Consider the following 13,677-nt stretch of genomic DNA (forward strand, 5'->3'; position numbering starts at 1 on the left):
ACCATACCAATTTTAAAGACAAAAAACAAGGAAATTTTTGTCCATATCGTAGTTAGTATTCCGCAAAGAAATTTCGTTATTCAAAGAAATAAAACGGACCTCTGTTCGCTTACACGGAATTTTCCATTCTTCACGATCTTTCGTTTAAGGACCAAATTTTGTCCGAATATTCTTCTTTACAATGTGAAAGGCTGCGATACGTCTTTTCTCAAACAACAAAACTAGATTTGATTATTTTGTCGCTTATAAAATTCGATTCTATCTCGAAATCATTTCCGATACGCATTCGATCGATTTGATTAAACGTATTTTTACCAACTACAAATAGAACGAAATTCATTAAATGACAGTCATTCTGTTTGATCTTGTTAACGATATTTCTTTGAATGCGAATACATTCGAGAGTAAAATTTTCGAGAATATTTCTCTCAAATTGGGAATTGAGAGTGAAAATTATCGTCGGACAATTACAATGCGAATCTATTCAGAATCTATCGAGAAATAGTTCTATCGAGAAGTATCCGCAAGAATTTTACTCTCAAATGAACTCGTGCCCTTCGAACGAAGTTACAGATTCAATTGATCGATAATCTTTCACGGTTCGTTTTTTTCCCGATCTATCGGTAAATTATTTTAGAATTGTTTCGATTTTCTCCTCGTATCTTGGAAAAATACACGCTCGAATTGTGTAAAATTGTTTACGATTTGGATAGAAATTTACAAATAAAAAAGTTTCATAAATCGCGAATTCCAGAACTGGTGTCGTCAGCGGTAAATTCAAAGACGAATAAGAAGCTAACCTTCGATGTGACGCAAAGCAAGGAATATCGTGGGCAAAGAACGGCTCAATTTATACCCGTGAGTATAGGGTTCGTATCACGAAAGCAAGCGTGTTTGGAAGAAGAGGGGATAAACCTAAAAGGGGTGTAAACGCGACATGGAAACGGTGTAAATTGGAAAATTCCGTCGTCAATGGAACGTTATCTTTCGTATGGCCGTTGTTGGCATCGACAAGGAAAGCGTGGAATTTTACAGAGAAACGGAGGAGCGCATAACGTATTTATTGTGTGGCAATCTTAACAATCGATCAACAAAGTCTCTACGATTTCGCGTAAATCAATTTCTTACATAATAACAATGATACTGCTCTTCTATCCATTGTACGATCCATTGTCTTGGCGGATTCGCGTAAAAATTATAATTAGATCGGGCATCCCGCGAGGAAAAATATCGCTCGAGGAAGAAATCGATTTTCCTTAAAAATTGTTTTCTCGAATCGAGCGTATCTCGAATAGGGATAACGAGTTTGCGAAACGTCCTCCAGGAATTGCGCAAAGAATAGATACAGAGATGGTCGGTTGGTTAAAAAACACGTAATAAACGTTATATCCCTGGATCCGAGTGAAAATTGATCTTAAACCTTGGTTTTGATAATAATCGCGGCAATTCTTTTCGAAACGACTCGTATTCGATCCGCTAACGCCTTACATTCTTCGATTTAGCCGCAAACACGACCCCTTGCGCTATCGTCCCGAGATCGTTAGCAGCGGCGCGAAAACTCGGCACAGTAGAAACGAAGTCTAACGCATGATCATCCAATTTGTCGGCGAACTTTTGTGCTCCCGCGATTGCAGGTTATAAATACAGGACGTAACAACAGACGTTTACGATCGCGATACTAGACGGTTAATTTACGACAACGGGTACATTTGTAGCTCCTCACGCGTTAGTTTGTAGTTGCTTAATTCGCACTTTTCTACGCGCCGTACGATCGCATTTACTAGAGAAAACGGATCAATTTGTCGCCGCGTTTCCCCTGTTCCCTGTCGTTCGCGAATGCGGAACGAAGAGCGCAACGACAACTCATCCAACTTGTATCTAAGTTATTTTTCCTTCGTTATCAATCGGTTAGGCACACATTGCAATTGATCTACGACGGAGTATAAAGTGACGAAACGACGAGCATGCATCTAGCGCATGGCGTCTTCGATCGTTTTTTTTTTTTTCTTTTTTTCATTCGTCGTAGCTTCGAGAATCTCGTGGAACTTTAGTTATTCACGCGTCAGAAGGAAAGAATTGGCCGATTGGTCGGGCGACGGGATCGATTTCTAGCGTTTTCTAGCGTCAGACGATCCGTCCATCCACGTTGAACGAACGAATCGACGTTTCTATTCTATTTCTTGCGATTCTTCCGGTTGGTGAAATTTCTTGGCGAGAGATCCATCGACGGGGCGATCGATGTCGGTTGCGGGAAAAATTTCCGCGAAAAACGGATCGAATTTTGAAATAGTTTCGGGTTTCCCGTTTACCTAGCAATCGGGTTGACTCATCGGGATGTGTGTATAGTCGATGCACGCGATTGTACACGGGGGGCGTACGTCGTGCATCGCGGATCGCAACGTATATCGTCGCGAGCAAGCGCAAACGCGCCAGAATTGGAATTTCGTTTCTTGGTCGGTTCGTTGGTTCGTTGGTTTGTTCGTCGTTGTGCAGATAGACAAGAGAAAGAGTGACTCATCGCCAGTCGCCGGCTCTATATCGCGATACAGAAACAATAGCTGTCCGCGTTTGGAAAGTCACGGTTGTGCCAGAATGGATCGTTTCGCGATGCCTCGACCGCAAAATCTCGCGATAGATTAGGTGTTGTTCGCCGTCCAACCGCCGTTTTTCGCCGTTGTGTCGCGCGGCTTCGATGTACGCGCGGGGTCGGACGAAGATAATAATAAGTTGAAAAATCAAGCACGTCGGAACGAAAGTTTGCGACGTAAAGGTTAGCCGTTGCACGCGGTGTAGTATCGCGTTTATCGTTGAGACACGAGCGCACAAACGCATCACGATACGTTATTCCGTTGCCTTTCATCGCTCACGTTGCCGAACCTTGCTCGTTTCCCGCGATGATCAAACGACACACGATGATATATAAAGGCGGAATGGTTGCGAGTAAGCCGAAACTCCTTCGATCCGTTATCTGCCACGTGCTATTACGTAAAATCGCTTCTTTTATTACGACGTACGTAAGTACTGATCGGGATAACGCTTCGCTCTTGAAACGCGACGTCGACGCTTCTTCTACACGCTTTTTCCTCGTTTTCCGTCGTCTGTTGCAAGCTGCGCCGCAACGGAGAACCGTTGCCAACCCCTGCCTCTCTTTTCACCTTCACGCCTAGCCAACCAATTGTTCCTTACCTCGATCCACAATTTGTCTTCCTTACCTGTCCAGACACCCAACTTTCTAACCACCCTGTCACCCTTCCCCTCTCCCCACGCTCCCCCTCTCCTTCTTTCCCTACCGAAGAAAAGAGAGAATAATTTGGCACCGCGATGATTGCGACGATGACGAAGCGTTTCGTTCGAGTTTAGCTCCCAAAACGAATTCGCACGCCTCGCAGATAGAACGCTTGGACGTATAGCTCCCTCCTTCTCTCCGTTTCTCTTTCTCTCTCTCTCTCGCCGCTCGATTTTTAGCCTAGCGCCGCGATACCGTGTAACACGCGTTGCTCGATGAAGTATAACGATGAAGTTGGTTAATTGGTAATCCATACGATGTCCCGTAACACTCGATATATATCTACACGGTTAAACACAGAACTCTCTCTGTGAACGGGTAACGAGCCGGTTAACGTAAACGTAACTGTACTTCGCGGTACCGTAGATCCGTTCATAATACGGAGCAACACTATTTCTGACAAACAGCACTATAATTAGAGCACGTCGCGTACAAAGGATGAAGGCGAATTGGCGGAAGAGGGAAAGAGAAAGAGAAGGCGACGGACGCGTGGTCTCGTGCGCGTGTCGAAAACCGAATCGGAGCTATCGAAAGTTTCCAAAACATTCGTCACGCGCCGATCGATCACACGCCCTCCGCGCGCGATCTCGTCCCCGCGTTTTCGTTTTTCTTTTCCAAACACGTAGTTCGTGCGTCCCACTCTGGCCGATTCGCGCGCGCACTCGCCCGTTTTTTCCTCTTTCTTTCCGCGATCGATAAGGGAAAAGAAACAAACGTTATCTTATCGAAAGCTCAAATTCGTAAATGCAACATACGTATAATACGTATATATATATTATATATATATATAATATATATATATATATGTATCCACGCTCGATAAAAGTGTTCCAAACGTTAATTCGGCGTTTTCCTTAAGCGTTAAGGGAATATTCGAAATTGGAACAGTTTTCTCGCGTAGAAAAGCGGAGAAATAATGGATGTATCGTGTAGAGACCAACCCAATATGTTTGCCCTGTTCCAGCTACTCGGAGTGTCAACGCGCAGAAACCTGATATTCGGTAGATGCCTTTTGAGAGCCGCTGGCCCGAATCAGCGTGGAACCATACAAAGGCACATGTACGTGAAGGAGACTCTAAAATATTCATAGTCGTGGTGGTCGACTGTTAGTTGCGTACGTTTTTATATATCGCGCGTCGCCTCGTCGCAATGGCGAGCCGTGGTGGCTTCCTCTCCTCGGTTCGCCTAAATCAGAACGACGCACGTTGGGTCCCCTCTTTTTTCCGCCTCGATCCCCCGCTGCTCTCGACGACGCCTCGGGATAAAATCCATCCACCTATATACCAAAAATTTTCTCGCTCTCTCGTACCTCTCTTCCCTCCTCCTTACTCGCCTCCGTTCTCTTCCCCCCCTCTCTCTCTCTCTCTCTCCATTTTCTCCTTCTCTATTTTTAGTTAGCCTCCGTTTTTCCGTTGTTGTTTACCACTCGCCGGCAACCGTTATCGCCTGTTAGACAACTTGCTAGCAGTAGAGACACGGCCGCGTAGATTCGATGACGAGAACGGGGGACCACTTTCAGAGATATAATAAATGCGCGCGAAGGAACGTTGGAATAATGCGCGTGTTTCCGTTTGTCATTGCAGGGAATGTGTGACATGTTCATCCAAACACAGCAGACGAGTAGCGTCAACGGCAGCAGCAGCAGCAGCAGCAGCAGCAGTAACAACACCGTTCACCACCACAGCAAGAAACGCAAGTTGGAGTACAACGTGAGTCAGCCGGTGATCCAACACGCATTGGTCCAATCGACCGGCGACTACCAATTAGACAATACCGGTCTGCAACAACGGTACTCCGTGAACGGTGCTAATACCGCATTTAGCTCGCTGCACAACAATAATGCGCTGCAGAAGAGTAGCCCGAACCAACAGACCCTGGTACGAGCCTCGACGATCAAGCTCTTAGACACGTACCAACGCTGTGGCCAGAAGGTTGGTCCCACTTCCTGCGATTTTCTCCTACCGATAAACTCTCTTCTGACCCGCGTGATCGTGTCGAGGAAAGTCGATTCATCCTCCTCTTCTTTCTCTCTCTCTCTCTCCCCCTCTACTTCTCTCCAGCTCTCTCTACAACTCTGACGTTAACGTCACCATCGCGACCATCGCGAGATGAACGCTAGAGATACGTTCGTAAACGCTTAGATTAGAACTTCATAATCGGGGCTAATGTATTCGCGCTTCTCGCCCCCTCTCTCCTCTCCTCTTCTCTACCTCGTTCTTCGCTATCGATACGCTCGATGAGATGGCGCGTACCGCTCGAAACGACTATAAATAAGCGAAGCCCGTTCTCCTACTCGCTTAAAAAACAACATTTTTTTTTTCCACGATTCCGTGTAACGTGGTCATGCGACATCTCTCTACGGGAGAAATAGCCGAGCACGCTTCAACGCGTTATTTATGAATCTCGAAAGGAAATAGCCTCGGTTTTATTTCGGCTCGGGGACGCTTTCGAAATTTTGGGGACCTTATCCTTCCAGGTGTCCCTCGACCTTTTCCCCCCTTCTCTTCGCACGCCGTTCCGTTCTTTTCGGAACGGAAAACGATCTCTGTTCCGCCAGTTAACGACGAATTTAATCCCGTCTTGATCCGTGTATTCTTTATTTCATCATCCATCTGCCCCTTTCCGATAAGACAGCTTACGTCTGCATTTGTCTTCGTCTTTATTCTTCCATCGCGCTCCGTTTCCGCAATCGTCCGCGATACAAGCCGAGCCAAGGCCGCTAAAAATACTGCCGCGTTTTTTTTTTCATTTCGCGGCCAAATGGTCATCGTGCTCGTCATTTTGTCATTCTGACACCGCTCGAAAATCGACTCCGTCATCCGGCCATGGTGGGTTTCGCAGAAACGGCTTTCCGCGAGAACGATTTCAAAATCGTCCGGCAAAAGAAAAAAGAAAAACAAGTTCAAGCAGAGCGTATCGCTGAGAGAGAGAGAGAGAGAGGGGGGGGGGGGAGAGAAAACATAGTATTTACGAAATGATAATCGTTCGGCGTTCGACAACCACGGATTAATATCGTCTAAATAATTCCGATGGACTAACTTTCACAAAGGTAGCCTCGATCCATACGAGCGTAAAAAAAAGAAAGAAAAGAATTTGCTTCTTTTATCTTTCCGCATTCTAATCGCAATTAACATCTTTGCAAATCGATACCACGGTTTCGATTAATTAAGGAATGGGTAATTAAGGAATGAATCGATTGATTTTTGGCCCGTCCATCACGGAACCATACCGCGAGCAACGACGGATATGTCGTTTCTCGGCTAACTTTTCCGTATGGCGTAGTTACGTATCGATTGCCTTCAAGGTTTTCATTTCATATTTCATGTAACCGGTCATCGTGATATATTTTCGCTAATAACAAAGTGTTTTTTAACGCTTGCTAAAAATCTCAATCTCTCGTCGAAACGCGAGGAACAATCGATAGCCTTATGCAAAAAAAAAAAAAAAGTTACTTTCCGAGTTTTAATTCATTCGTTCTCCCCGATATACCTGTTCCATATGTGGCTGAAATTAATTTTCAACGATGCAGCTGCTTATGTGTGTATATATATATATGTGCTCATGTAACAGAATCAGAGATCACATCCGATGGATTCGTGTTTCTTGGATTTGTGTTGTCTCAACATTGGATTCATCGTCCTCCGTGTGTTGGTCGTTATCGTCCCTACCCAATCTAAAGCTATCGAAAGCTACCTACAATCTCTTAACGTCCAAAAATTTTTGTATAAGGTGTATTCCTCCTACAGAGAAAAACTTGGTCGAGGGAGGGTAATGGTGACGGCCTGGCAGTCCACTCCGCCAACGCGACGAACGCAGTGGGTAGTACTGTAGTGTCGCAGCACCACACTCAACAGCAACAGCAGCTGCAACAACAACAGCAGCAGCAGCAACAACAACACAAGCAGACAGGCATGACGGCACATAGCAAGCAAGTGACCAACGCTGCCAATGGAGGCGGTGGCAGCAATCCTCAAGGAGACGGAGATTACCAGTTGGTACAACACGAGGTTCTCTATTCTATGACTAATCAGTATGAAGTCCTCGAATTTTTGGGCAGAGGTACTTTTGGACAGGTAAACTTCTTCTACCATTACCTGGTGTCAATAAATTTTCCCTCTACCCGCTGCTTACCAACTGAATAAATCATTCGTTTTCCTCTTCTTGCTTCGTTAGGTCGTGAAATGCTGGAAAAAGGGAACCAATGAAATAGTAGCCATCAAAATTTTGAAGAACCATCCATCATATGCGCGCCAAGGGCAAATTGAGGTGGGTTGCCGTTTAAACAGATGGATTCATTTTTATTAATGGATTTATTTTGTTAATTAATCATTAAGCGGAATATCGGATCCTAAATAGGTCTCCATCCTGTCTCGACTTAGTCAGGAAAATGCGGATGAGTTCAACTTTGTGCGCGCTTATGAGTGCTTCCAGCACAAATCCCATACCTGCTTGGTCTTTGAGATGCTAGAACAGAATCTGTATGATTTCCTGAAACAGAATAAATTTTCGCCTCTACCGCTCAAATACATCAGACCGATTCTCCAACAAGTACTCACCGCTCTTTTAAAACTTAAGGTGAGTTTTTATACGTTTCTATACACACCATTCATTGGATAATCTTACTCGATATATATATATATATATGTGTATATATATGTTTTTAGCAATTGGGGTTGATTCACGCCGATCTTAAACCAGAAAATATTATGTTGGTGGATCCAGTACGTCAGCCTTATCGTGTTAAAGTTATTGATTTTGGGTCAGCCTCTCATGTGTCTAAAGCTGTCTGCAACACTTATTTGCAATCGCGATACTACCGTGCACCTGAAATTATACTTGGACTTCCATATTGTGAAGCGATAGATATGTGGTCGCTCGGCTGTGTGGTTGCGGAATTATTTCTAGGGTGGCCTTTGTACCCTGGTAGCTCGGAATATGATCAGATTCGATATATAAGTCAGACGCAAGGTGTACCAACGGAACACATGTTGAACAATGCCAGCAAAACAACAAAATTCTTTTACAGAGACATGGACAGTACGTAATAAAATCCATCGATTAATTTCGTCTGTATTTTTGAATAACATCTGTACGTAGTTAGATTGATTTAAATTAATTACAGGTACATATCCATTTTGGCGATTAAAAACACCGGAAGAACACGAGGCTGAAACTGGTATTAAATCTAAAGAAGCAAGAAAGTATATTTTTAATTGTCTTGATGATATTGGTCAAGTTAATGTTCCGACCGATTTGGAGGGTGGTCAACTTTTGGCAGAAAAAGCAGATAGAAGAGAGTTCATAGACCTCTTGAAGAGGATGCTCACGATGGACCAGGTAGTAATATCTAGTTCATGTTTTAATTTTAAAATATCGAAAGATGACGGCGGTCAGTGTTCAAAGAAACAAATGAGAGTTATTCTCCGCCTTGTTTTCCATTCTCTAGCATGTTTTCATCATTTGTAGGAGCGCCGTATAACACCCGGGGAGGCTCTGAACCATGCCTTTGTTACGCTGGCTCACTTAGTCGATTACGCGCATTGTAACAATGTCAAGGCTTCCGTCCAAATGATGGAGGTTTGCCGACGAGCCGGTGATTTCACTGCAAGTCCAGCGCATCACCAAGCTCCGCCAGCACCTCAACCACCTCCACCAACGTCATTGGTAGCTAATTTCGTGCCGACGACGAATGGTAGTGCCGTAACTTTCACCTTCAATAACCAGTTGACCAATCAAGTACAACGATTGGTTAGGGAACATCGCACTGCACAAACAGGATATGACAATCTGGTTCGTTTCTACGTTTTTTTCCCTTACTTTTGATCGATCGCATAAAATTAAAGTCAAATTTCACTCATTTGCTTTCCATTATTTTTATGTGTTCTGATATAAAAATTTTGTGTACAAAATTTATTTTATATCATGGTATGTATTTTTTTTTTCTTTTTTTTTTTTTTTTTTAGTATCAAATATACAGTAACAGTAGTCGTCGTGCGACTCAGTACAGTAGCTCGTCTAGTGGATCAAATAGCGGACGAAGTGGAGTACATGACTTTCCGCATCAATTGGTACCCGGTCTACTTTGTCACCCACCCAGTTATCAAACGATGCCAAGTCCTGCAAAACACGTAGTTGTTGCTCAAGTAAACGAGATACTGATTTTCATTTGAATTCAATATCGCTACACATTCGTGATCGTTTAATCGTATCTCTTAATTTTCATAGCCTCCGCAAGCGCAACAAGCTCCGTTACAAATTCAACCATCAATTATATCGCAGCAAGCTGTTGCTGCTGCAGCTGCAGCTGCTCAACAACAGTATGCTGCGGTACCCGTATCTATGGTAGAAACTGGACGACAAATGTTATTGACCGTAAGCTTAAAGTATAAGTTAAAGCAAACATTTTTGTTTTGAAAATATAATATAATTAAATAATTTCATTTTTCGTAGAATGCTGTACAAACCTCTTGGCCTGGTGGAAGCCGTCAAATGGCTGCTATCGTACCATCTTGGCAGCAATTGCCACCGCAACATGCAGCGATACAACAACCATTATTGAGTGATGCCGGGGATTGGGGAAGACCTCTTATTGTAGATAGTTCTGCCATTTTGCAGGTAATTTTATTGCCCTATTTCATTGCCTTAATTATCTTCATAAACGAGTCGAACGGACTTTTAACTAACCTCCCTTGTTTTGGGAAGGATCAGCGGCCAGTATTTCCTGTCACAGAAGTTTACAACACTAGTGCCCTTGTTGAACATCCTCCTCAAGCTTGGGCAAAACGCAGTGTCACGAAGCATCATCAACATCACGTGACAGTACCTCAACAATCTCAGCATAGGCATGAGCATAAGAAAGAAACGCAGCAATTAAGTCCGGTGAAAAAGAGGGTAAAAGAAAGTACACCTCCGAGCAACATGAGACGGCATTCACCTTCGAGCAGTCATTGGCAGCAACAACCCATGCAACAACATCATCACAGCAGTAAACACAGCAGTAGTCATAACGTGGAACACCATCAAGTTACATCTGGTCGGCAACAAACTATTACAATTCATGATACCCCATCACCAGCAGTTTCTGTTATCACGATTAGTGATAGCGAAGACGAAACGCCGGGCAAATGGTGAGTTAATTTATTTATTTCTTATTAATATTAGAAAGTAGTTAGAAATTTTTGTGCATATTTATAAAATTAGAAGCTTTATATTTATCGAGAATGTAAAGTGTTATAGCAAGTCGGGTATTTAATTTGTTGTTAATTTGCTTCGTTACAAAAAATTTTTTTGTAGTTCGATAAATTTGAAAATTGCCTATTTGCTGGAATCTCGTTTATAAATATCTATTGTTTTATTTGTTTTATTTTCTTTACGGAGATTTATCTGTAAATTCTGTCCATAGATGTTTCCACCATGGAATATATTTATTAGTAATTTATTAGAATAGAAAGTAGTGGAATCATGCATGAATATCATTGACAGCTGTGGAGATCGGCAATGCGGAGCCTGTCAAAATTTGGCAACTCGCCTGTCTGGCGATGGACGTCCAGTTCGCGAGGAAGTCATTCGAAGGTATATGAATGTAACGTAGTAATCACGCAATCACACACAATAGCATCGATTAATGGTTAATAATCGCTAAGAACATGTTAATAGCATAACACGTTGCTTTTTTTTTATATAAATATAACGTTGTGAGATTAATTTTTGACATCAATGTATTTTATTTTATCATACCTGTGACAAAAATTGCAGGCTTAAAAATTGCATATGATTAGAACAATTTAATAAAATTACACGTGTGTAGCGCTTGGAATGTCAATTACGAACTAACATGTAACTCTAACTTACAGCCCTAGCGTTTAACGCCATTTTTTCATGCTCAGTGTAACGTATTTTGGATTGTACAGGGTTATCCGTTTTCTCATTGTTTCTCAGTTCAATTGAAAGCACATGTTTTTATACTTTCAGCACGCAGTCAACACCACGCGTGGTCCAGCCTATGCAACAAACTCATTCGAGTAGTCAATCGCACACTAATGGACACGCAACAGCACATAGTACGTCTCAGAGGTCGCAACGGAAAAATATCATCAGTTGTGTAACTGTTGGTGATAGCGATGGCGAAGCTAGTCCGGGTCGAGCACATAATCATCTATATCAACATTTACCGCAACATCCTCAACATCAGCAAACTACGCAGCTAATTAAACACGAACCTCAACAACAACATCACGTCAGCAGGTAATTGAATCGGCCAACAAAGTTTATAATTTCATTTGAAGAAGCATTCTCATATGACGTCGATACATTGTTAATTGCAGTAGTAGCTCTGGATATTCTTCTCAATCGCAAAAGAAACGTTTGTTGGCCAAAGTACAATCCGAATGCAATATGGTGAATGTTGCGACGAAACCGGAGCCCGGTGTTGAGTATCTTGCACCACATCCGTGCCACGCGCCAGCCTGTAAAGAGCCACCGACCTATCAGGTTAAATTTTAATTTAAATCAACATTTTTTTTCTTTATTTCGTACCTATTACTTCATCTTTTGCAGCTTTCGTTTCTTTTTTTTTTTCCCCCTTCTTTTTCTCTCTTTCTTTTCTTTTCTTTCTTTTTTTTTTTTCACGATTATTTTTAACGGCCAACCGAGAGTTTCTGGGCTTATCGAGGAACAATAACGACGATCCTGCTCCGCGTTCATTGGATATACTCCCTTCCCCTGTTTTTAGTAATCTTTCTTTTGAAAATGTTTTTCTAGGATGATGCCTATGACATGCATGACTACTTCTTGCAGTATGTGACCACGAGTAGCGCGCATCCCCACCTTCAAGAGCAGCATATTGTGTATACGACCGGCACGGACAAGCGGGTATCATGGCCTGGAAAGAGAGCTGAATACAAACACGAGTACGTTCAACCACCGGCTGCTCATTCCAGAGACCATCAGAAATGGGCAGTGGCAAATACTGTGCATCAGTATAGGTAAGCATCGATATCGCACGTTACGTTTGAATTACACTCGAAGCATGTTACTACACGTTATCACATACACAGATAGATATGGATTTAGAAAGAATTATTTAGAAAACGGATAGAACCGATATATACGCATAGATGGTCAAGTGAAATTTGTGCGCATGCAGTTTATCGAACGCATGATGTGAATTTTCTCTTTGTATGTGTAACGACCAAACCGATGACAGGCAGCTCGTGTATATACGTTGTCGAGACAACAGACGGGCCGAGTATTATGACCGGCAAGTAAACAGCATGAGTTTCTATGTTATTTTTTTTTCCCCCGCAAAGTAAAAGTGCCGAGAGTAAAAGCGAATCTTCTTGAAATGGATCTCGGAATGAGCCGATCGTTGATTCTCTGTCTGTGGTTTGGTCTCTGTCCTTTTAGAGAGACTTCTTAAAGTAAGTAAAGAACGCATGGGAATTGCATAACGAAGGGTTGGATTTTGTTTTGGGTTTTGTAGGCAGAGCCAGGTGGTGGGTTCGGCAGCCCATCCGGGTCATACCCACAGTCATCATGGGCATCCGGCCCACCTCAGTCCTGGGGGCGGTGGCGGGGGTAGAAGTCCTGCAGGGGGGCCTGTAATAGGAAGTGCCCAACATCTGGGGCAGCCCCTGTACCAGGAGTACGCTCACGTACGTTCAAGAGCCCATGCCGTGCCACCCCCGGTATACGTTACCGCCGCGCCTTCTCAGGCTCCCACTGCTATCCAGCAGCAACAAGTGCCCACCTATCAGGGATTCACACCCGGGTGGGTACCTAGACACCTAGTTGATGCATGCATGTGTGTACCATTTATTATATTTTCGTTTTAGTGATAGTTCATCGTATTGTTATTATACTTGTGATCGTACAGTAGTTATTGTTGCAATATATACATATATATATACATATATATATATACATATATATATATAGTGCGTTCCCGTGCAACCGTTTTTATCTTGTTCTCAATAGCATGTAACATTGTAACGTTGTAAAAAAAATCGTGTGATGTATTTATATATTCAGTCGGATAATCGATATTTTTTTTCTCTCTAGAGATATAACGTTTTTTTCGTTTTTTTTTCGTTTTTTTCGTTTTCTTCTTTTCTATTGTTATCGTTATTTTTTTTCTTTTTTTTTTCTTTTTTTTTTTCTCTCCATCAAAGTGTAAAAATTATCTTATCGTATTACGATGAATGTACAGTATGTATTTTACGCTCGAATGTACATGTATTTTGTACAAGGTAGTACCATTGATTGCCTGCTTAGATAATTGCACAAAAAAAAAAAAAAGAAAGAAAAAAAAGAAAGAAAGAAAAACGTTTCGTAAATGCAAACGAACGATTGTATTTGATGTAAAGTAAAAAAGAAAGAAAGAAAGAAAAAAA

The 13,677-nt window shown here is 42.5% G+C and overlaps 1 protein-coding gene across 35 annotated transcripts in view; it reads left to right on the plus strand.

Annotated features, from left to right (window-relative positions):
* LOC108002696 (homeodomain-interacting protein kinase 2) overlaps window positions 1–13,677 on the plus strand; it is a 29,638-nt gene that overhangs the window by 2,613 nt on the left and 13,348 nt on the right. For 3 of the 35 annotated variants that reach the window (XM_062071381.1, XM_062071384.1, XM_062071388.1), the window contains 17 exons: window positions 4,251–4,345; window positions 4,870–5,217; window positions 7,033–7,359; window positions 7,460–7,552; window positions 7,643–7,861; window positions 7,951–8,323; window positions 8,409–8,626; window positions 8,753–9,076; window positions 9,250–9,429; window positions 9,512–9,658; window positions 9,737–9,901; window positions 9,989–10,413; window positions 10,769–10,858; window positions 11,258–11,530; window positions 11,611–11,776; window positions 12,047–12,270; window positions 12,768–13,088. In XM_062071381.1, coding sequence (XP_061927365.1) covers window positions 4,292–4,345; window positions 4,870–5,217; window positions 7,033–7,359; window positions 7,460–7,552; window positions 7,643–7,861; window positions 7,951–8,323; window positions 8,409–8,626; window positions 8,753–9,076; window positions 9,250–9,429; window positions 9,512–9,658; window positions 9,737–9,901; window positions 9,989–10,413; window positions 10,769–10,858; window positions 11,258–11,530; window positions 11,611–11,776; window positions 12,047–12,270; window positions 12,768–13,088 — 3,947 coding nt within the window. In that variant the 5' untranslated portion in view covers window positions 4,251–4,291. Of the gene's footprint in view, window positions 1–754; window positions 859–4,250; window positions 4,346–4,869; window positions 5,218–7,015; window positions 7,360–7,459; window positions 7,553–7,642; window positions 7,862–7,950; window positions 8,324–8,408; window positions 8,627–8,752; window positions 9,077–9,249; window positions 9,430–9,511; window positions 9,659–9,736; window positions 9,902–9,988; window positions 10,414–10,768; window positions 10,859–11,257; window positions 11,531–11,610; window positions 11,777–12,046; window positions 12,271–12,767; window positions 13,089–13,677 lie in introns of those variants that run through there. The other 32 variants (XM_062071390.1, XM_062071401.1, XM_062071391.1 and 29 more) reach the window with 23 other exon arrangements.

The sequence above is a fragment of the Apis cerana genome, linkage group LG2 (assembly GCF_029169275.1).
Source record: "Apis cerana isolate GH-2021 linkage group LG2, AcerK_1.0, whole genome shotgun sequence".
Classification (NCBI taxonomy): domain Eukaryota; kingdom Metazoa; phylum Arthropoda; class Insecta; order Hymenoptera; family Apidae; genus Apis; species Apis cerana.